The sequence below is a fragment of the Corythoichthys intestinalis genome, chromosome 16 (genome assembly GCF_030265065.1).
Source record: "Corythoichthys intestinalis isolate RoL2023-P3 chromosome 16, ASM3026506v1, whole genome shotgun sequence".
NCBI lineage: Eukaryota > Metazoa > Chordata > Actinopteri > Syngnathiformes > Syngnathidae > Corythoichthys > Corythoichthys intestinalis.
Genome location: NC_080410.1, coordinates 51,173,088 through 51,195,801, shown reverse-complemented (window position 1 = coordinate 51,195,801; position 22,714 = coordinate 51,173,088). Strand labels below are relative to the sequence as shown.

The 22,714-nt window shown below is 39.0% G+C and overlaps 2 protein-coding genes across 4 annotated transcripts in view; both read right to left on the bottom strand.

The window, feature by feature from the left end:
• Positions 1-3,124: 3,124 nt before the first annotated feature.
• Positions 3,125-15,706, bottom strand: LOC130904660 (cytochrome P450 2K4-like). 2 transcript variants are annotated; one of them, XM_057817578.1, is made up of 9 exons: positions 15,426-15,706; positions 15,206-15,368; positions 11,122-11,271; positions 10,900-11,060; positions 10,662-10,841; positions 10,453-10,594; positions 5,355-5,539; positions 5,152-5,293; positions 3,125-3,711 (listed from the first exon to the last, which is right to left on the bottom strand). In XM_057817578.1, the coding sequence occupies exons 1-9, from the start codon at positions 15,633-15,635 to the stop codon at positions 3,524-3,526; spliced, it is 1,521 nt and encodes a 506-aa protein (XP_057673561.1). In that variant the 5' UTR covers positions 15,636-15,706; the 3' UTR covers positions 3,125-3,523. The 2 variants fall into 2 exon arrangements, with proteins under 2 accessions (XP_057673561.1, XP_057673560.1); XM_057817577.1 differs by having other exon boundaries at positions 15,206-15,706.
• Positions 15,707-19,893: 4,187 nt separating this feature from the next.
• The window catches only part of abca3b (ATP-binding cassette, sub-family A (ABC1), member 3b), a 70,364-nt gene continuing 67,543 nt past the window's right edge, over positions 19,894-22,714 (bottom strand). For both annotated transcript variants that reach the window (XM_057817574.1, XM_057817575.1), the window contains exon 31: positions 19,894-22,219. In XM_057817574.1, the coding sequence (XP_057673557.1) occupies positions 22,088-22,219 (132 nt within the window). In that variant the 3' untranslated portion in view covers positions 19,894-22,087. The remainder of the gene's footprint in view (positions 22,220-22,714) is intronic.

Here is a 22,714-nt window from a genome sequence, read left to right as displayed (position 1 = left end):
TTAACCAACAAGTTTGCATATTCAAACTTAAAAAAACGTGTTTGTCAGAAATGTTCTTAATTCAATAATACTACTAGTAAGCGTAGGTGTTCAATGTATTTGTATTTGTTGTTGTTTGTGCTTCTTCTTCTTTCTCTCCTTCCATTAATCCATTCAAGTGCATGTGACACGAAAAAGCATGTTTATTTCATAATACACGCGGTATTTTATGCTCCTGAATGATATGGACCGCTTGGATGTGTGTGGAAGCGATCGCTATATTTATTTAGTTTTTTTTAATCCCGCGCCATGAAAATGAGTGACTTCCGGCTTTGGTCTTGCATTGAGGAGGAGGGCGCTGTGACGTGTACGTTAGAAGAAGTCCTCTTCACCATACAGCGTACTGTTGTGTATGAGGACGAAGGATTCAGCTGATTTTGCGGATTAATACGTTTCTTTTTCGCATCACGCCATCCAAACGTCTGCAGAAAAATCATTCTGTATGAGGGAGAGGCGTATGCACCTTTTTGGAGTTTCAAAAGGTTCCCATTCACCGTGGCTATTGGCCAAAACAAGCCCGACTACTGTGGGACCATTGGACTTACGAGGAAGTGAGTAAACATCTTGTTTCTTTCTTTAAATAAAGGATCATTGATAGGCATGTAAAAAGCTCTCCTCATGCACATTAGCAGCACGTTAGCTGCACAACAACTGCAGCCACCCTCCTCCGGGGAACGAACTGTAAATTGCTCTCCGCCGGGCGGTTTGCCGATCCGCGAGGACAATCGACAACCCAGTCGTCATGTCAATAAATCCAGGCGAGTTATGTGTGATTTTCCGCTTCGAAGACTTTGAAACATCACTCGGTTCGGGTTAGCATGTCGGCTAGCTGTTACGCCTCTTGGTTTGTTTACATTCTGCAAAGCCGGGGAAGGGAAATGACATATGTCCGATTTAGGTGTCATAAAACATCGTTCGGGAGGTGCGACAGTAAAGTTTTCCTCGTTCTGAATAATTCCCCCTCAATGGGCTGAATAGTAAAACCGATGAGTCCAGTCTCCTGCCGACGTCATCCACCTGTTGGGGATGCTAGAGCCATATTATGGTAGGGGTGGCTAACTGGCAGATTAAAAAACAAATTTCTCGTTATCTGCGCTTTGCTAAATTGTTGTATATAGTCGAATCGTCTCAAAATACAGTGCCTTGCAAAGGTATCCGGCCCCATTGAATCTTGCAACCTTTCGCCACATTTCAGGCTTCAAACATAAAGATATGAAATTTAATTTTTTTGTCAAGAATCAACAACAAGTGGGACACAATCGTGAAGTGGAACAACATTTATTGGATAATTTAAACTTTTTTAACAAATAAAAAACTGAAAAGTGGGGCGTGCAATATTATTCGGCCCCTTTACTTTCAGTGCAGCAAACTCACTCCAGAAGTTCAGTGAGGATCTCTGAATGTTGTCCTAAATGACCGATGATGATAAATACAATCCACCTGTGTGTAATCAAGTCTCCGTATAAATGCACCTGCTCTGTGATAGTCTCAGGGTTCTGTTTAAAGTGCAGAGAGCATTATGAAAACCAAGGAACACACCAGGCAGGTCCGAGATACTGTTGTGGAGAAGTTTAAAGCCGGATTTGGATACAAAAAGATTTCCCAAGCTTTAAACATCTCAAGGAGCACTGTGCAAGCCATCATATTGAAATGGAAGGAGCATCAGACCACTGCAAATCTACCAAGACCCAGCCGTCCTTCCAAACTTTCTTCTCAAACAAGGAGAAAACTGGGGCCCATGATCACTCTAGATGAACTGCAGAGATCTACAGCTGAGGTGGGAGAGTCTGTCCATAGGACAACAATCAGTCGTACACTGCACAAATCTGGCCTTTATGGAAGAGTGGCAAGAAGAAAGCCATTTCTCAAAGATATCCATAAAAAGTCTCGTTTAAAGTTTGCTACAAGCCACCTGGGAGACACACCAAACATGTGGAAGAAGGTGCTCTGGTCAGATGAAACCAAAATTGAACTTTTTGGCCACAATGCAAAACGATATGTTTGGCGTAAAAGCAACACAGCTCATCACCCTGAACACACCATCCCCACTGTCAAACATGGTGGTGGCAGCATCATGGTTTGGGCCTGCTTTTCTTCAGCAGGGACAGGGAAGATGGTTAAAATTGACGGAAAGATGGATGCAGCCAAATACAGGAACATTCTGGAAGAAAACCTGTTGGTATCTGCACAAGACCTGAGACTGGGACGGAGATTTATCTTCCAACAGGACCATGATCCAAAACATAAAGCCAAATCTACAATGGAATGGTTCAAAAATAAACATATCCAGGAGTTAGAATGGCCAAGTCAAAGTCCAGACCTGAATCCAATGGAGAATCTGTGGAAAGAGCTGATGACTGCTGTTCACAAACACTCTCCATCCAACCTCACTGAGCTCGAGCTGTTTTGCAAGGAAGAATGGGCAAGAATGTCAGTCTCTCGATGTGCAAAACTGATAGAAACATACCCCAAGCGACTTGCAGCTGTAATTGGAGCAAAAGGTGGCGCTACAAAGTATGAACGCAAGGGGGCCGAATAATATTGCACGCCCCACTTTTCAGTTTTTTATTTGTTAAAAAAGTTTAAATTATCCAATAAATTTTGTTCCACTTCACGATTGTGTCCCACTTGTTGTTGGTTCTTGACAAAAAATTAAAATGTTAAATCTTTGTTTGAAGCCTGAAATGTGGCGAAAGGTTGCAAGGTTCAAGGGGGCCGAATACTTTTGCAAGGCACTGTATGATTCAAATTCACATAATAATGCTATTTAAGACTTTTTTCTCCTGTCGTATGCTCTTTAAAGCCATTAATGCAGGTAACGGGTGGAACCTCGTTAGACCTCGTCAGAAGTTAGACCTCTTTGACAGCCAGAAATCTTGCTTGTTTGTAGGTGACCAAATACTTATTTTCCACTCTAATTTGGAAATCATTTCTTTAAAAATCAAACAATGTGATTTTCTGTTTTTTTCCCCCACATTCTGTCTCTCATGGTTGAAGTTTACCCATGTTGACAATTACAGGCCTCTCTAATCTTTTCAAGTAGGCGAACTTGCACAATTGGTTTGTTGACTAAATACTTATTTGCCCCACTGTATATCTAGAGTAGACAGGGATAGCGGCACAGGCCAAAGTCAACTGGCCAGAATGCAGTCATTAATAAATTATTTATTATTTCTGCGCGGCCCGGTACCAAATGCGCTACGGACCGGTATCAGTCCGCGGCCCGGTCGTTGGGGACCCCTGCCTTATACCACAGGATTATTTTGTTGCCTGTTGCCCTTAACTCTGTATCTGCCATTGATGATCTTGACATCTAATCCAGTTTTACACCCACACACACCGAAAAAAATGGATTTATTTTCATTTTTTTGTTAAAGCTGCATGTGTGTGATTTGAACTGGTACAATTGGCCGCCATTAACACCGATAGACATCCAATCCCTTTGAACGAGGATCACAATCATCGACAAGAACAGCGGCGCGCGTCACTGGCGACGGACGGCGCACAACTCGTGAGGAGTGGGATTGAGGGTGAAGCCCACCAGGGGCTTCAGGTCCAGCTCTTCCTCGGATATACCGGGCGGAGGAGTGAAGCGGAAGCGCTGAATGAGGGAGGTGAAGAACAGGAAGATCTCCATACGGGCCAGACCTTCGCCCAGACAAACCCTGCGACCTGCAACCACCATGATGTCACTTGCCACGTTAAAACCAAGGAAGAGCATCAACAAGCATTTTTTGCATTGGGCACTCCCTGCGGATTTTGGGTCACATCTTGTACATTTTGGGTCACCTGTAAATATCAGTCACTTCTATTACATTTTGAATCATCTTATGACATTTCCATTGTTCATTTGTCACTTTTTGTTGATTTTGGGTCAATCTTTTTGGTTTTTGCAGCACTTATGATCACTTTTTGTTGATTTTGGTTTCCCAGGTCACACCCTGTATATTTTGGGTCACTTCCTCTTAATTTTGTGTCATTTCTGGTACATTTTGCATCATCTGATGGCATTTCCATTGTTTGTTGGTCACTTCCTGTCGATTTTGGGTCACTTACCTCTTGGTTTTGGGGAACTTATGGTCCCTTTGTTGATTTTGGGTCACTTTGTAATTCCCAGGTCATATCCTGTACATTTTGGGTCATCTCCTGTGAATTATTGGTTGCTTCTGGAACATTTGGGGTCATTTTATTGCATTTCCATTGTTCATTGGGGATTTTGGGTCACTTTCCAATGGGTATTCCCGAGTCACATCTCGTACATTTTGGGTCACCTGTAAATTATCGGTCACTTCTAGTACATTTTGAATCATCTTATGACATTTCCATTGTTCATGAGTCACTTATTGTTGATTTTGGGTCAATCTTTTTGGTTTTTGCAGTACTTATGATCACTTTTTGTTGATTTTGGTTTCCCAGGTCACACCCTGTATATTCGGGGTCACTTCCTCTTAATTTTGTGTCATTTCTGGTACATTTTCTGGTAAATTTGGATCATCTTATGGCATTTCCATTCTTTATTGGTCACTCCCTGTGGATTTTGGGTCACTTTCCTTTTAGTTTTGGGGAACTTATAGTCACTTTTGTTGATTTTGGGTCACTTTGTAATTCCCAGGTCAAATCCTGTACATTTTGGGCCACGTCCTCTTAAATATGGGTCGCTTCTGATACAGTTTGGATCATTTTATGGCATTTCCATTATTCATTGGTCACTTTTTTTTGTTTTGGAGCATTGATGGTCACTTTGTGTTGATTTTGGGTCACTTTCTAATGTTTTTTGTGTATTCCCTTGTCACATCCAATATATTTTGGGTTACTCCCTGTTTATCATAAGTCAATTGTGGTACATTTTGGATCATTTTATGGCATTTACATTATTCATTGGTCACTTTTTGGGTCATTTATGGGTCACTTCCTGTTGCTTTCGGGTGACTTTCTTATTGTAGTAATCTTAAATGAGCTTTCTTTTTGTCAAAAATAGTGACCACCAAATGGAGAAACAGTGAATCATTAAAAAATAACATTTAAGTTCAGCTTTTTTATGTGGTATCGAAAATTCAATCGAGTATTTTTTTGAGTGTCAAAATTGGACTGAAAATTTTGGTAACGTCGTACCCGCAGAGAAAGGCATAAAGGCGTCCTTCTTGACAAATTTGCCCTCGTTATCCAGGAAATGGGAAGGATTGAAGGTGTTCGGCGTTGCCCATTGGCTCTCATCGTAAAGGACGGACGAAAGCAGCGGAATCACAGCGGTGCCCTGTAATATCAATTAAATGTGTCAAAACGAGCATGTGGAAAGCAGCCGGGCGGGAAGTGACCTTTCGGATGAAGTAGTCTTGGAAGGTGATGTCCTGCGTGGTTTGGTGCAAGATGGCCATGGGAGCGATGTTGCCGAATCGCTGCACCTCGTGGATGACGGCGTTGGTGTACGGCAGGTTCTTTCGGTCGTCTACATCCATGGGGCGGCTTCCGACCACCTGGCAAAGCTCCTCGAAGACGCGCTCTACCCAAAAACACGTGGCAGTCTCAAAGTCCTACCATAAGCGGATTTTAAGGGGGGGCCCCGGTGGCCAAAAAGTGTCACTGCATGAAATTATATATATATATATATAAGTTGTAAAGCAATGAAACTGCAACAAAAATGAATGAAATGAACAAAACAATACATTTTCATAATGGGTCAAAATTATTTTTCGAACAGATCATGTGACTAGCACCTTAGATGGTCTTTGCATATAATTTTCAAAAAAAAAATAGGGAAGGGCAATTTTATTTTTCAAATGATTTTTTTCTTTGATTGAAAATGTTTTTTTTGATTGAAGCAACTTTTTGGGGGGATTGAATGATTTAGACACAAATGCCCTACCCATAATGTGGCCCAAACACAAAAAGGATCGCTTCAATCAAATAAAACTTTTTCAATGAAAAATCAAGTGTTCAAATTCAAATTTTTCAATCTCAAATATGTTTCCGCATTGAAAAACGTTTTCGATGATTGAAATTTATCATTTTGATTGAAGTCATTTTTCTTTTTGAAAATATATATTTTTTGAAGCCACTTAATTTTTTGATTGAATAATAAAGACAAAAACATCCTAGCCAAAATGTGGCCCAAACACAAATCAACATTACGTCAATCAAAAAAGTTGCTTCAATCCACCCAAAAAATTCAAAGAAAAATGGCTTTCACATGCATTTTTTTAAATTTCAATTTTGCATTCAAACACTTTTTTTTTTTATTGAGGCGACTTTTTTTTTTCTCATTGAAAATATATACAGTGGGGCAAATAAGTATTTAGTCAACCACCAATTGTGCAAGTTCTCCTACTTGAAAAGATTAAAGAGGCCTTTAATTGTCAACATGGGTAAACCTCAACCATGAGAGACAGAATGTGGAAAAAAAAAACTGAAAATCACGTTGTTTGATTTTTAAAGAATTTATTTCCAAATTAGAGTGGAAAAAAAGTATTTGGTCACCTACAACCAAGCAAGATTTCTGGTTGCCAAAGAGGTCTAACTTCTAACGAGGCCTAACGAGGCTCCACTCGTTACCTGTATTAATGGCACTTGTTTTAACTCATTATCGGTATAAAAGACACCTGTCCACAATCTCAGTCAGTCACACTCCACTATGGCCAAAGAGCTGTTGAAGGACACCAGAAACAAAATTGTAGACCTGCACCAGGCTGGGAAGACTGAATCTGCAATAGGTGAAACGCTTGGTGAAAAGAATTCAACTGTGGGAGCAATTATTAGAAAATGGAAGACATACAAGACCACTGATAGTCTCCCTTGATCTGGGGCTCCATGTAAGATCTCACCCTGTGGCGTCAAATGATAACAAGAACGGTGACCAAAAATCCCAGATCCACACGGAGGGACCTAGTGAATGACCTACAGAGAGCTGGGACCACAGTAACAAAGGCTACTATCAGTAACACAATGCGCCGCCAGGGACTCACATCCTGCACTGCCAGATGTGTCCCCCTGCTGAAGAAAGTACACGTCTAGGCCCGTCTGCGGTTCGCTAGAGAGCATTTGGATGATCCAGAAGAGGACTGGCAGAATGTGTTATGGTCAGAAGACACCAAAATAGAACTTTTTGGTAGAAACACAAGTTCTCATGTTTGGGGGAGAAAGAATACTCAATTGCATCCGAAGAACACCATACCCACTGTGAAGCATGGGGGTGGAAACATTATTCTTTGGGGCTGTTTTTCTGCAAAGGGACCAGGACGACTGATCTGTGTAAAGGAAAGAATGAATTCAGCCATGTATCGAGAGATTTTGAGTGAAAATCTCCTTCCATCAGCGAGGGCATTGAAGATGAGACGTGGCTGGGTCTTTCGGCATGACAATGATCCCAAACACACAGCCAGGGCAACAAAGGAGTGGCTTCGTAAGAAGCATTTCAAGGTCCTGGAGTGGCCTAGCCAGTCTCCAGATCTCAACCCCATAGAAAATCTGTGGAGGGAGTGGAAAGTCCGTGTTGCCCAATGACAGCCCCGAAACATCACTGCTCTAGAGGAGATCTGCATGGAGGAATGGGCAAAATACCAGCAACAGTGTGTGAAAAGCTTGTGAAGAGTTACAGAAAACCTTTGGCCTTTGTTATTGCCAACAAAGGGTACATAACAAAGTATTGAGATGAACTTTTGGTATTGGCCAAATACTTATTTTCCACCATGATTTGCAAATAAATTCTTTAAAAATCAAACAATGTGATTTTTGTTGCTTTACAACTTTTATATACAGTGGAGCAAATAAGCATGTAGTCAAGCACTAATCGTGCAAGTTCTCCCACTTGAAAATATTAGAGAGGCCTGTAATTGTCAACATGGGTAGACCTCAACAATGAGAGACAGAATGTGGGAAAAAAAAAAACAGAAAATCACATTGTTTGATTTTTAAAGAATTTATTTGCAAATCATGGTGGAAAATAAGTATTTGGTCAATACCAAAAGTTCATCTCAATACTTTGTTATGTACCCTTTGTTGGCAATAACGAAGGCCAAGCGTTTTCTGTAACTCTTCACAAGCTTTTCACACACTGTTGCCGGTATTTTGGCCCATTCCTCCATGCAGATCTCCTCTAGAGCAGTGATGTTTTGGGAGTGTCGTTGGGCAACACGGACTTTCAACTCCCTCCTCACTCCGTGGCGTCAAAATGATAACAAGAACGGGGAGCAAAAATCCCAGAACCACACGGGGGGACCTAGTGAATGACCTACGGAGAGCTGGGACTGCAATAACAAAGGCAGAGTAACACAATGTGCTGCCAGGGACTCAAATCCCGCACTGCCAGACGTGTCCCCCTGCTGAAGCCAGTACACGTCCAGTCCCGTCTGCGGTTCGCTAGAGAGCATTTGGATGATCCAGAAGAGGACTGGGAGGATGTGTTATAGTCAGATGAAACCAAAATAGAACTTTTTGATAGAAACACAGGTTCTCTTGTTTGGAGGAAAAAGAATACTGAATTGCACCATACACACTGTGAAGCATGGGGGTGGAAACAACATGCTTTGGGGCTGTTTTTCTGCAAAGGGACCAGGACGACTGATCTGTGAAAAGGAAAGAATGAATGGGGCCATGTATTGAGAGATTTTGAGTGAAAATCTCCTTCCATCAGCAAAGGCATTGAAGATGAGACGTGGCTGGGTCTTTCGGCATGACAATGATCCCAAACACACAGCCAGGGCAACAAAGGAGTGGCTTCGTAAGAAGCATTTCAAGGTCCTGGAGTGGCCTAGCCGGTCTAAAGATCTCGACCCCATAGAAAATCTGTGGAGGGAGTTGAAAGTCCGTGTTGCCCAACGACAGCCCCAAAACATCACTGCTCTAGAGGAGATCTGCATGGAGAAATGGGCCAAAATACCAGCAACAGTGTGTGAAAAGCTTGTGAAGAGTTAAAGAAAACGTTTGGCCTCCGTTATTACCAACAAAGGGTTTGTAATAAAGTATTGAGATGAACTTTTGGATTTTCCACCATGATTTGCAAATAAATTATTTAAAAATCAAATAATGTGATTTTCTGGGGTTTTTTTCCACATTCTGTCTCTCATGGTTGAGGTTTACCCATGTTGACAATTACAAGCCTCTCTAATATTTTCAAGTGGGAGAACTTGCACAATTAGTGGTAGACTAAATACTTATTTGCCCCACTGTATTGTGATTGAAGCAACTTTTTTTAATGAATAATAAAGACACAGATCTACTTCCATATGCCTCCGCCCAGGGGATACAATTTTTGACTGGGGTAACTACATTGGCACGACACCGGCGGGCGTACCATATTCAATGGTTGACGATCTTGGCGAAAAGTATTGCCTAAGCAGCCTGATTTAGAATTCCCCTCAAGAATGATGGGAAACAAAAAAACGCTCATTCTCAACGTATTATTATAAATATTCTTGTAAATTTTATTGCCGACACTGTGTTTCGGGGTCATCAACATGTTGTGCCCCCTGCCCCTAAAGTCAAACTCCGCCTATGAGTTCTACCCGAATTCTTAGTGAGTGCGCGCCTGCTATGGAGCTAGAATAGTGCCAAAAGAAGTGAAGTTGTAAAATGAAAATTATCCCGGTAAAATGACCAATTTAAAAAAAAACACTTGTATTTTCAAATTTTGGGTTGTAAAATAAACATGAAAAAACTCGAAGGAATAAATTGTTCAACAAGTTTTTTTCTGTTTGCAAGTATTTTTTTTTTTGTTCTACAGTTGTTTTTTCTTCACTACAGGTTAAAAATGACCAATTACAAGTGCACAAGTTTTGTCACATTCTTGTCGAGTTTTATGAGCCAAAAAAGATACTCGTAACCTAGTTTTAAAATAAAAAAAAATACCTGTAAAATGTCTTAATTCTAACTTGTAAAACAAAAAAACAACTTGTATTTCCAAATTTTGCGTTGTGAAATAAACATGAAAAAAAGACAATGTAAAAAAAATTCTACAAGTGTTTTTTTTCCATTTACAAGTGATTTTTTTGTTCTACGGGTGTTTTTTCTTTGCTACAGGTTAAAAACCACCAATTACAACCTCACGAGTTTTGTCTCCCCCTTGTCGCGTTTTCAGAGACAAAAGTCACTTATAACCACAGACGAAAAAAACTACTTGTACATCGAAATAATCTGTTGTAAAACACAAACACAAAAATATCATTCAACTCGTGGTCAAAAAAAGTGTCATTTTTAACCTGTAGTGAAGAAAAAAAAACTTGTAGAACAAAAAATAATTCTTGCAAACAGAAAAAAAACAACTTGTAGAACAATTTATTCCTTAAGAGTTTTTTTCATGTTTATTTTACAATGCAAAATTTGGAAATACAAGTGTTTTTTAGTTAAAATAGGTCATTTTACTGGGATAACTTTCATTTTACAACCTCACTTCTTTTGGCACTATTCTATCTCCATACCTACCTTGTATTTCGGGATATTTGGCCATGAGCAGCAAGCTCCACTGCAGTGTAGTGGAGGTTGTGTCGGTGCCGGCCGCAAACAGGTTGGCCACCACGAACATCATGTTTTCCTCATTGAATTGGCTCCGCTCCACGCCCGCTTCCTATAGTACGCGGGACGGGAAGGCCTTCAACGTCGGACCTACGGATCGTCGCCGAATGCCGTCAAACCTCTTCTTTTCGCTGGCGAACGAAGAAGCAGTCTACCACCCCGGTGCACATTTCGGGGTTGAACTTCTCCTTGCGTTGTCGCAGAAGCTCTCGAATGTCCTCCATGTTTTCGTTACGTTTGCTGACAACCACGTGCCGGTCTTTCAACCAACCGAACAACCTGGGGAACATGTTGTAGAGCTGCCGCGCACGAGAGAGTCAGAAGGGAGCGTTCGGAACGCGAACGGGAAAAGCTCACCTGTATCTGAACGGAACTCATCATGCGAATGGTGTCGTTGGCGCGTTTGACCATGCTCACGAAGCGCGCGTCGTCGTATTGGAATCGGTCGCCGTATACGATGGAGCAGATGATGTTGGACGTGGCGTGGCTCAGGGGGGACGTCGTGTTGAACGGCCGACCTGACGCGACGTACGGTCAACGGCCGATCCGAGGCGGGGACGCCGGCCGGCCGGCGCTCACCTTTGTGACCTTCCAAAACGGGAATGAGATAGCGGCACTCCTCCAGGATTTTGTCTTGCGCCAGTCGTTTGCCCATGCCGAAGTCTCGCAGAGTGCTGAGGGCGAAACGCCGCAATTCTTTCCACGTGTCCCCGTTGGAAAATATAATGCCTGCAAAACACACCGTTATCTCAAATTTAGCATATTAGCCTGGCTAAACGGCACGTTCGTTTCTGATCACGTGACACGTTCTCTTCGTGAGCACGTCAATGCCAAATAGTAAGTACCGTATTTTCCGGACTACAAGTCGCACCAGCCATAAAATGCCCAACGAAGAGGAAAAAAACATATATAAGTCGCATTTTTGGGGGATAAAATCCAACACATAGAATAGATATGTCATCTTGAAAGGCAATTTAATATATAAATACAATAGAGAACAACATGCTGAATAAATGTACAGTGTACAGTGCATGAACAACAAAATGCAATTATACTGTTCTCACCAGGACCTCCCAAATGACGATGTTGGACGTCCGTATAATTAGCTGAATCAATTTTTTTGCTAGTTACCAAACAGGTTCGCATCAACGTAAATAAATGATAATTAGGTGTATTACATGATTGACATAAATGGTTAGCATGCGTTCGCTAGCATTAGCACATCGTTCAAACAACCACACAACTGGTTGTACGATCGCGGGTGGAAAACACACAACAACGACAGAAAAGATGATACACACAGGCGTTGCCTCTGTAGAGATATTTTAAAAGCATAAACAATGAACGTAGGTTCGCAGCGGTGTTTCTCTCTCGCTAACTCGCCCACTCACTCACAGCTACGTAGCTGTCCGTCTTCTTCTGGCGTGTGAGCGCTCTACTTCACGTAAACAAGTGTGAGTGCGCCCCCACGTGAGCGTGAAAGCGCCACAAACTAAAAGCATGCATTTCAATATAAAAAAAGTCAATAATACAATTGAACACACATTGCCAAAGGCAGAACGCGAACATGGCCATAGCTATTAAGATAACTATAGCATAAAGAACATGCTAACAAGTTTACCAAACCATCAGTGTCACTCCAAAACACCAAAATAACATGTGAAATGATATCATAATGTGTTAAAAATTTCACACGTAAGTCACTCCTGAGTATAAGTCGCACCCCCAGCCAAAATATGAAAAAAAAAAACGCGACTTTTAGTCCGAAAAATACGGTACACATTTTTGTTAGTCATATTATAAGGAAGACATGGTCACGGGTTAGCAGACCCGTGCCGCTCATAAGGCGATCTAGGCAACCGCCTAAGGGCGCACCAGCGTCCAAAAAGTCGTCAAGAAAAAGTATTCAAATAATATTTGATGATAGCAGTATTAAAAAAATTATACAAAACAATAAAACTAGGGCTTTCAAAATTATCGCGTTAACGGGCGGTAATTAATTTTTCTAATTAATCACGTTAAAATATTTGACGAAATTAACGCACATGCCCCGCTCAAACAGATTAAAATGACAGTACAGTGTAATCTCCACTTGTTACTTGTGTTTATTGGAGTTTTGTCACCCTCTGCTGGTGCTTGGGTGCGACCCATGAGCATTGTGTAATTATTGACATCAACAATGGCGGGCTACTAGTTTATTTTTTGATTGAAAATTTTACAAATTTTATTAAAACGAATACATTAAGAGGGGTTTTAATATAAAATTTCTATAACTTGTACTAACATTTATCTTTTAAGAACTACAAGTCTTTCTAACCATGGATCGCTTTAACAGATTGTTAATAATGTTAATGTCATCTTGTTCATTTATTGTTATAATAAACAAATACAGTACTTATGTACAGTATGTTGAATGTATATATCTGTTTTGTGTCTTATCTTCCATTCCAACAATAATTTACAGAAAAATATGGCATATTTTATAGATGGTTTGAATTGCGATTAATTACAATTAATTTTCAAGCTGTAATTAACTCTATTAAACATTTTAATCGTTTGACAGCCCTAAATAAAACAAAAGAACAACAAAACCGTTCATAATAAGTCTTTAAATAATAATGAAATCATTTTTCTAGTGTGCCTTCTGCCCATTTCACTTTTTCCTGTGATGCGATAATTTCACCACAGAACCTAGTCTCACTCACCACCCAGCAGATCAGCGAGCTACCCAAAGGTGCTATTTTTATTCTCCGCAATTGAGGGATGTTACGGTGACAAGTCGACTTCATGAAAAGACAAAAGCCCTCCGGGTCAGAAGAAAAAGAAAGAGGAGAGCAAAGACGTGAAGAAAAACAGAGGTTTTTTGTGATGATTTTTTTCAACAGCATAAGCACGTAGACTTAGCGCAACTGAGAGCTAGCGGTTATTTACACAGAGCTTATATGACTTAGTGCTAAAGCAGAATTATACTGCATCATTAGTACTGGTGCACGATAATTATTGGTCCGATAATTATCGGTCCGATAATAGGAATTATGACATCATCCCGATAAATCCAATAACATTTATAATACGACCGATAATATGTACTGTTCTGGCTTTGCAGTTTACACAATAGTATGGGAAATCAGTTGACCCTTTGCGGGGCATTGCTCCCACCTGCTGGTCAGAATAATTCAATGCACCTACTTTTTGTTAGAGTAGTTTGGTTCAATCACTTATACATTGCGATGTCTAGCGGTAGAATTGACAGTCGTGAATGCTTTCTGTTATGTTTCCGCCTCGGAAATATATGTATTTTATGTTTATTATTACATATGGATGTGCAAAATATGTTTACTTCTGTGGTGAAGGGTCATATGTACAGAATTTCATAAGTTGTGTTATAGAAGCCAGCCAATGCTTTAGTAGCTCAAGCTAGTGTGTTATGCTATACATATAATTAAAGACGTCCCAATCGATCGGGCATCCCGATCGATCGGGTCCAATCACGTCATTTTTCAAAGTATCGGAATCGGCAAAAAAACTGTCGGACATGCCTTTTTTAACATATATATATTTTTTAATTAAATAGTTTTCTAATTGTATTTAACGTTACAGACAAAATGTCTTACATTCATCCAGACTCTTTAGTTTTGGTAGGGCTATCAAATTTATCTCATCAACGGCGGTAATTAATTTTTTAAAAATTAATCATGTTAAAATATTTAATGCAATTAACGCATGCGCTGCACGACCCACTCACGCATTGTCGCGTTCAATCTATAATGGTGCCGTTTTACCTATATATATATATATAATATAGCTAACAGGCAGCGTGAAATGAGTAGAGAGAATTTTGGCTGTCTTTGGAGCCTCTTTTTAATTGGCTAAAGCCTCAAAATCCCTCTCTCAACAATTAGAAATATCGTGGGAAGCAATGTGGGAAAGAATGGTAGTGGTTGATCTTTTCCTTAACACCCTATGTTACTTCCCAACGCAGAGAAGATATATCAATTGGTGCCACTATGCACAGTCGTGGTTGCACTTCCCATCATGCATTTGGGCAGAACAGTTAAACGGCTACAGTATCATTTACTGAAAGCTCAACAAATACACTAGATGGCAATATTGAGTCACAATATACAAAGTCACAAGTCTTTCTATCCGTGGATCCCTCTCACAGAAAGAATGTTAACAATGTAAATGCCATCTTGAGGATTTATTGTCATAATAAACAAACACAGTACTTTTGTACTGCATGTTGAATGCATATATTTGTCCGAGTTTTATTCATTTTTTTTCTTAATGCAATGCCAAAATGTATATGATCGGGAAAAATGATCGGGAATGATTGGAATTGAATCGGGAGCAAAAAAAAAAGCAATCGGATTGGGAAATATCGGGATCGGCAGGTACTCAAACTAAAACGACCGGGATCGGATCGGGAGCAAAAAAACATGATAGGAACAACCCTACTTAAAATACAGCAATTTTAAAGAGGGGTGCAAGAGCAGAAACTGCTTTTTCAGTCTTGTTTGTGTTTTCCGCCATATATGGAAATGAATATAATAAGTCAAATGAATAAATACGTGGAATAATGTGTGAATACATCAATTCACGGTTGAAGTAAAAATGTATTTTGTGTAAGAATAAGGAAATAGGATGCAGGGACTTGTCGTACCGTGACCGAGATTCATCTCCTCAAAAATGGGGTTGACGTAGCGCTCCCCGAACTCAACGGCGTTGCCCACCAGAGCCTCTTTGAGCGCCTTGTACCCGGCCAGGACCACGACTTGCCTGGTGCCCAGGTAGATGCTAAAAACGGAGCCGTATTGTTTCGCGAGCTGCAAGGAAAAAAACAACCGGTTAAAGAATAACACGAGAGGGAGTTGCACATTTACCTTTGACAGGGCTCGGTCCAGCCACTTGAGATCCAGCTGCAGCAGGTTACCGAGCAGCGGCAAAGGCCGGGGCCCCGGGGGGTCCTTCTTGTCGCCCCGCTCCGAGGTGTCGCGGCGGGAGGCCAAAAGCAGGAAGAAGAGCGCCGCCGCGCACGCCAGAGGCGCCGTGACGTTCCACGACTCGGCCCGAGGGTCTTCCGAAATGGACATGTCGCCTATTTGGGTGACTCTATTGCTAAGGACGCTCACCTGACGCAGGCAGAATGTCTCGCTCTTTTATACGGTGCGTTCCTATCGTTTGGCCTCGCCCACTTTGGCTGACTTCCCAAAATGGGACCGTTTGGCAAGAGGGGAAGTCCACGTCTAATGTGTTTCAAGAGTGGAAGTGATTGTGATTCAGTTCATAGACGTCAAAATAACAGCCAAGGAGTTGATTGAAAATCACTCTCTGTACCATTTGAAATGATTCACACCAAATCATTAGATCATGAATTGCAGCCTTTGAATCATGAGCTGCCGTTGACAGGGAAGGACGTCCAATCCATTTGAAACTGGATGGAATGGACGTCTACTCCATAGGCGGAGTTTGACTTTTGGGGCAGGGGGGATGACCCCGAAACACAGTGTCATCAATAAAATTAACTTCGTAAAATATTTATAATGATAAGTTGACAATGAGTGTTTTTTCCCATCATTCTTGAGGGGAATTTTGAATCAGGCTGCTACTTTTCAGCAAGATCGTCAGCCATTGAATATGGTACACCCGCCGGTGTCGTGCCAATGTAGTTACCTCAGTCAAAAATTGTATCCCCTGGGCGGAGCCATATGGAAGTAGATTTGTGTTCAACCAAAAATAAAATTAATATATAAAATAAAATTATTCAATCAAAAAAATGTGTTCGAATGCAAAAATACATTTGAAACTCCCCCCAAAAATGCATGTGAAAGCTATTTTTCTTATATTTTTTTTTATTAAATTCAACTTTTTTTTTTAATTTGATTGAAGCAACTTTTCTGATTGAAGTAAAGTTGATTTGTTTTTGGGCCACATTTTGGCTAGGACATTTTTGTTTTTATCATTCAGTCAAAAAATAAGTTGCTTCTAAAAGAGATTTTCAAAAAGAAAATCACTTCAGTCAAAAAAAGAAAAATTTCAATCCTAGAAAAAGTTTTTGAATGCGAAAAAATATTGGAGATTGAAAAATTTGCATTTGAACACTTCATTTTCATTGAAACAGTTTGCTTTTATTGAAGCAATCCTTTTTGTGTTTGGGCCATATCATGATGAGGACATGTGTGTCTAAATCATTCAATCCCAAAAAAATGTTGCTTTAATAATAATAAATAAATAAAAAAAATTCAAAATACTTTAAATCAAAGAAAAAGTTTTTGAATACGAAAAAATATTGGAGATTGAAAAATTTGCATTTGAACACTTAATTTTTCATTGAAAATTTTTCTTTGATTGAAGCAATCCTTTTTGTGTTTGGGCCATATCATGATTAGGACATGTGTGTCTAAATCATTCAATCCCAAAAATTTTTTACTTCAATTAAAAAAAAAAAAAAAAAAAAAAACTTTCAATCAAAGAACAAAAAAATCATTTGAAAAATAAAATTGCCCGCCCCAGTTTTTTTGTTGTTGAAAATTATACGCAAAGCAAATGACCATCTAAATTGCTAGTCACATGAAAAAATAATTTTGACTCATTATAAAAATATATTTTTCGTTCATTTCATTCATTTTTGTTGCAGTTTTATTGCTTTACAACTTTTATATACATAGGAAAGTCAATTACATGCAATGACACTCTTCAGACACCACGGGGGCCTGGCCCCCCTTAAAATCCGCTTATGGTCTACTCCTGACAAACTCATTTTAACTTAAAGGGGAAGTTCAGAATTTTTGACATAAGGCTTAATCTTCAAGTTAGAGGGGATTCAATTAGTTGCTGTGTAAACACAGTGTCAGCAATAAAATTAACTTACAAGAACATTTATGATATTGTCTTTAGTGGGGCAAATTGAAACTCTGCTCAAGGTTTTGGCGGCGTTTCATTGTCCACATCTTCAATCCTTGGTTCTTGCTCAGTAGTTGTTGCTTTTGAAAGCTTAGGTGGGAAAAAAATGACGTATATCCATCTTGCCTCTTGGGTCCTCAGGTGGTTTTGGCTAACCAAAGCAAATGACCGTCTAAGGTGCTAGTCACATGATCTGTTAAAATGTTAAAATAATTTTGACCCATCCTAAAAATATTTTTGTTAATTTCATTCCTTTTTGTTGTTTGTTTTATTGCTTTACAACTTATATTGACAATATTGTACCGGAAAACTCTTCATTTTAAAATCCTTAATAGGAAAGTCAATTACATGCAATGACACTTTTCAGCCACCAGGCTTCCCCTTAAACTCCGTGTATGCCCAAAACCGATGCTGATATTATCTGATATAATTTTATCGGCTACAAAAAAATATCGGACAACTCTAGTTCAAATGTGTATTAAAAAGTAGACATTTTTTGCCATATTTTTTGTATTTATGGTTCTGGGAAAGATAACTAAAATGCTAGACGTCCAATCCAATTTAATTGGGATGGACGAGTGAACGTTCGTTTGGATGGATTGGAAGTCGAGCGATGTCAATGGCAGATAATGAAGTAAAAAAAAAAAAAAAAATAGAGCCTTCATTTGCATAGAGCGTTATTTAATGTAAAAAGAAAGATGACAGTACATACATACACAATCAAGATGAGTTCAGTACAGTTAAAATGTCCCTTATGAAATAACATACAGCATATCATCATCTTCAGCGGCGCCACCCTCTTTGTTGACGAATAAGCACTTTTCATTCAAGTCGTACGTAGAAGCCGTGACGTGTGCAAAATACAATCATTAAAAAAACTTTTTTTAAATGAGGTGATGTTTTTTTTCTTTGAGGAATGTCCAACCTTAGGAAAGCTCTGCAAAAGTGTCTCATGCGGCTTATTTTTTCTTTTTTTGCTCGTTAAATATACATTCAACCACAGATGATATTAAGTGTCAGCTACCAGACTACAACAATTCCTACAGATTAGGAATATTTACATCTATTTAGAAGCGCAAAGAAGGCTTTGTTGGCGGTTCCGTAAGAAGCTAAAGGCATCTAAATTTGAGATAGGCCATAGACTTCATAATGGTATTGACGGGTCAGATCGGTCATGCACTGCGCCTCGCGTTCAAGTAGGGGGTTGCCCACATCAAGAGGAGCTATTCACAAACACGCATGCAGTAATCTAACGCTGGATTTCTGTTGGAAAAGTACGAAAGCTGTACCGCATACAGACAGGAAGGATTGTCTCAGGAGTGATTTGTTTGAGGATTTAAGGTAATTATTATATTTTTTGTACCATGCATGCATTTTGAAACGTTGTGGAAAAACATCAATGGGAGAAATTAACCGCTACGGACTAGCATCATTCTTTGACATATTTACATAAAATAAATGCTAACTGCAGTTTTTTTTTTTGCTTTTAACCAAGAATCGAGACTGTTTTATGTCCATATCTATGAAGAATTCGGGGATTTAAGCATTTATTCAAAAGAATTTTCACCGGAAAAGCTCTGTTTACATCAGGCGGCCGCTAGCTACATTCACTAACAGACTACTAGCATTGTACTTCGACATATTTACGTAAAATAAATGCTGACTGTGCGTTTTTTGTTGTTGTTGCTTTTAAACCAAGAATCAAGACTGTTTTACATCCATATCTATAAAGAATTCAGGGATTTAAGCATTTATTCACAAGAATTTTTACCTAAAAAGCTCTTAATACATATGGCGGTCGCCACACTGACTGACAGACTAGCATTGTACTTCGACATACCGTATTGGCCCGAATATAAGATGGCCCTGATTATAAGACGACCCCCTCTTTTTCAAGACTCAACTTTAAAAAAAAAAGACTTTTTGAACACCAAATTAATTTTTATACAGAAATAATTACAGTACATCCGAAACAAATGATTATAACAATATATTTGAGAGAAAAAGCATGTTATTTTGCCTCATTCAAATCTTAATATCTGAACATTTGAATATGTAAACTAAAGTGCAATCACATTCGTAAATGAATGGCTTCTGGTTTTTGAAATGTAAATAAACCAATCTATTGTGATAAAACAACAAAATTGCAATAACTGCATTAACCATCAAAGTGAATTCTAACTGTAACTGTAGTCTTGAAACAAATCTGAATAAGAAAAAACATTGCAATAAAATAATGCAAACTGGTTAAACTTGAGAGAAGCTGAGATCTGTCATGACAGAACATCGCTTCAATGATATCTGGCGCCATCTAGCGTCGTGAATGGGTATAATGTCTAGACCGCGAATATAAGACAACCCCCACTTTTTCAGTCTTATTTCAATGCAAAAAAGAGTCTTATATTCGGGCAAATACGGTATTTACGTAAAACAAATGCTACCTGCATGTTGTTTTTTGTTGTTGTTGCTTTTAACCAAGAATTCAGGGATTTAACCCTTAAAGACCTGCAACATGAAGCAATTATCAGAGAACCCCAAAATTTGAAAAATAAGGTCCTAATGAAACCTTTTTTTTTCAAATTTGTAAAAAGAAATGTCAAAATGAATTTCTGTAATAAGTGCTCGAATATCTATAACCCGAGCTAAATCATGATTTATTTTTTCTCGTGGAACCTGCAGATGCATGTGTTGACTTGCATCCATCATTTTTTTTTTTTTTTCAAAAAAATGTCAAAATTCTGAATTACTCTCAAAATCATTAAATTTTAGGTGTATCAAATGTGATACATTTGGCAAAAAAAGGTTAAGCATCTATCCACAAGAATGTTCACTGAAAAAGCTCTGTTTCCAAAAGGCGGCCGCAAGCTACATTTACTAACAGACTAGCATTGTACTTTGACATATTTACGTAAAATAAATGCTATCTGCGCTGTTTTTGATGTTGTTGTGCTTTTAACCGAGAATCGGGACTGCTTTACATCCATATCAATAAATAATTTGGGGATTTAAGCATTAATTCACAAGAATTTTCAACGGAAAAGCTCTGTTTCCAAAAGGTGGCCGCTAGCTACATTGACTAACAGACTAGCATTGTACTTTGGCATATTTATGTAAAATAAATGCTAACTGCATGTTTTTTTGCTTTTGCTTTTATCTAAGAACCGGGTCTGTTTTACGTCCATATCTATAAAGAATTCGGGGATTTAAGAATTTATTCACAGAATTTTTCACCAGAAAAGCTCTGTTTACATCAGACAGCCGCTAGCTACATCCACTAACAGATTAGCAGTGTACTTTGACATATTTACGTAAAATAAATGCTATCTGCACATTTTTTTGCTTTTAACCAAGAATTGGGACTGTTTTACGTCCATATCTATAAATAATTCGGGCATTTAAGCATTCATTAACAAGAATTTTCACCGGAAAAGCTCTGTTTACAAAAGGCAGCTGCTAGCTACATTTACTAACAGACTGGCATTGTACTTTGACATATTTATGTAAAATAAATGCTAACTGCACATTTTTTTTTTTGCTTTTAACCAAGAATCAGGACTGTTTTACGTCCATGTCTATAAAGAATTCAGGGATTGAAGCATTTATTCACAGGAATTTTCACCAGAAAAGCTCTGTTTACATCAGACGGCCGCTAGCTACAGCCACTAACAGATTGTACTTGATGACTGATTACTAGATTTTACTTTTATGTAAAATAAATGCTAACTGCACGTTTTTGTTTTTTTGTTGCTTTTAACCAATAATTGGGACTTGGTTTTACGTCCATATTTAAACAGAATTCAGGGATTTAAGCATTTATTCCCAAGAATTTTCAACGGAAAAAGCTCTTTCGTCCGTAATTCCACTTGGTCAGCTTCGCCAACAATGCAGGCCCCCTATTTATCGGCCCCGTGTCCCGTCAATACCTTATGAAGTCTATGGATAGGCTTAAACAGCAAAACTTTGCAGCTCTTGAGAACAACACATTGATATAAACCAAAGAAAAATACCACGATCATTCCAGTTGCTCATATTGTATTTTTAATTTCAAAACAGCGAAAAATAGGCATTCTGGATTCTAAAACACGGAATGAACGGATGATACGCCGATAAAACGGGTTGACGTTTCGTCTTTAAACAGTTTGGACTTAAGATCGCCGTCAATGGCAAGCGACAGGTTAAAAGAGCGAGTCGGGCGTGCAAAACAAAGCGGGAAAGACTCTGCCCTCTGACTTACTTTTGTGAACCATGAACATATCACATGTTTTTTGCACCTGGCAGCCAAAGGAGGCTTGGGAAGAAAACAAGAAAAGGCAATAAAATAACAAAGAAGAAATAACCCTCATTGGTTAGATAAGGCTTTAAGGTGTGCGACAATCATTAACGTATCAAAGAGTGGTTTGTTTTCCCTCCCGCAAGTCTTTTAAAACAATCTTAAAATAAGATTTTAAATAATAACACACACACACGGACGCAAAAACACAATTGGACGCAAGTTTTCAGCAATGTATGACATCATTGCCTTTGACCTTATTAAAAAAAAAAAAAAAAAAAAAATGAAATAAAAGTCTTGTTACGCAAGAGTGGCGTGTCAAGTCCATCCGGACCGCTCGCAGTAGGGGAAAGGACAAATAGATGAAAGGCCTTACTTCCTCCGCCTTTCCGTGCAGTGTTGGAACTGAGCGAAGCTGAGGAAAACCTGCTCCAGTGAAATTTGGCTGACGCAGTAATCCTCGATGCTGTACTTCTCTTTGGCCGCCTCCAGGGTGCCAAACACCTTGGGGGAAAACAAAAAACAAAAAAATCATTCATTCATCTAAACAACTAGAGCTGGAGTTATCGATTATTTCAGTAGTGGATTAATCGATGAACTAGTTAGTTCGAATAATCGAGTCATCGGATAAGGAAAATAAAAAATTAAAACACCTGAACTGAGCCTCAAACAGGATTAAAAAAAAAATTAAAAATGCAGATCTAAGTACAACAAAAGAATTGGCTAACTTACATAGCAAAAGTTGGCTATCTTAAAAGCCATAAAATGCTAACTTTTTTTTTTTTTTTTAACAATGCTTTTAACAAATGGTTCAAACAAATATTCCCATTGCCACATGGCAAAATCCATTTTGCCTCATGGCAAAAAAAATGCCACATGGCAAAATCCATTTTGCCACATGGCAAAATCAATTTTGCCTCATCACAAAATCAATTTTGCCACATGGCAAAAAATGCCACATGGCAAAATCAATTATGCCACATGGCAAAAAAATGCCAC

Excerpts from the sequence above, each read along its gene's own strand:
- LOC130904660 (XM_057817577.1), bottom strand. The coding sequence starts at position 15,635 with ATGTCCATTTCGGAAGACCCTCGGGCCGAGTCGTGGAACGTCACGGCG. Across the intron at positions 10,595-10,661 it reads TTCGCCAGCGAAAAGAAGAG|GAAGCGGGCGTGGAGCGGAG; the intron begins GTTTGACGGCAT and ends CGCGTACTATAG. Across the intron at positions 5,294-5,354 it reads AAGACTACTTCATCCGAAAG|GGCACCGCTGTGATTCCGCT; the intron begins GTCACTTCCCGC and ends TTGATATTACAG.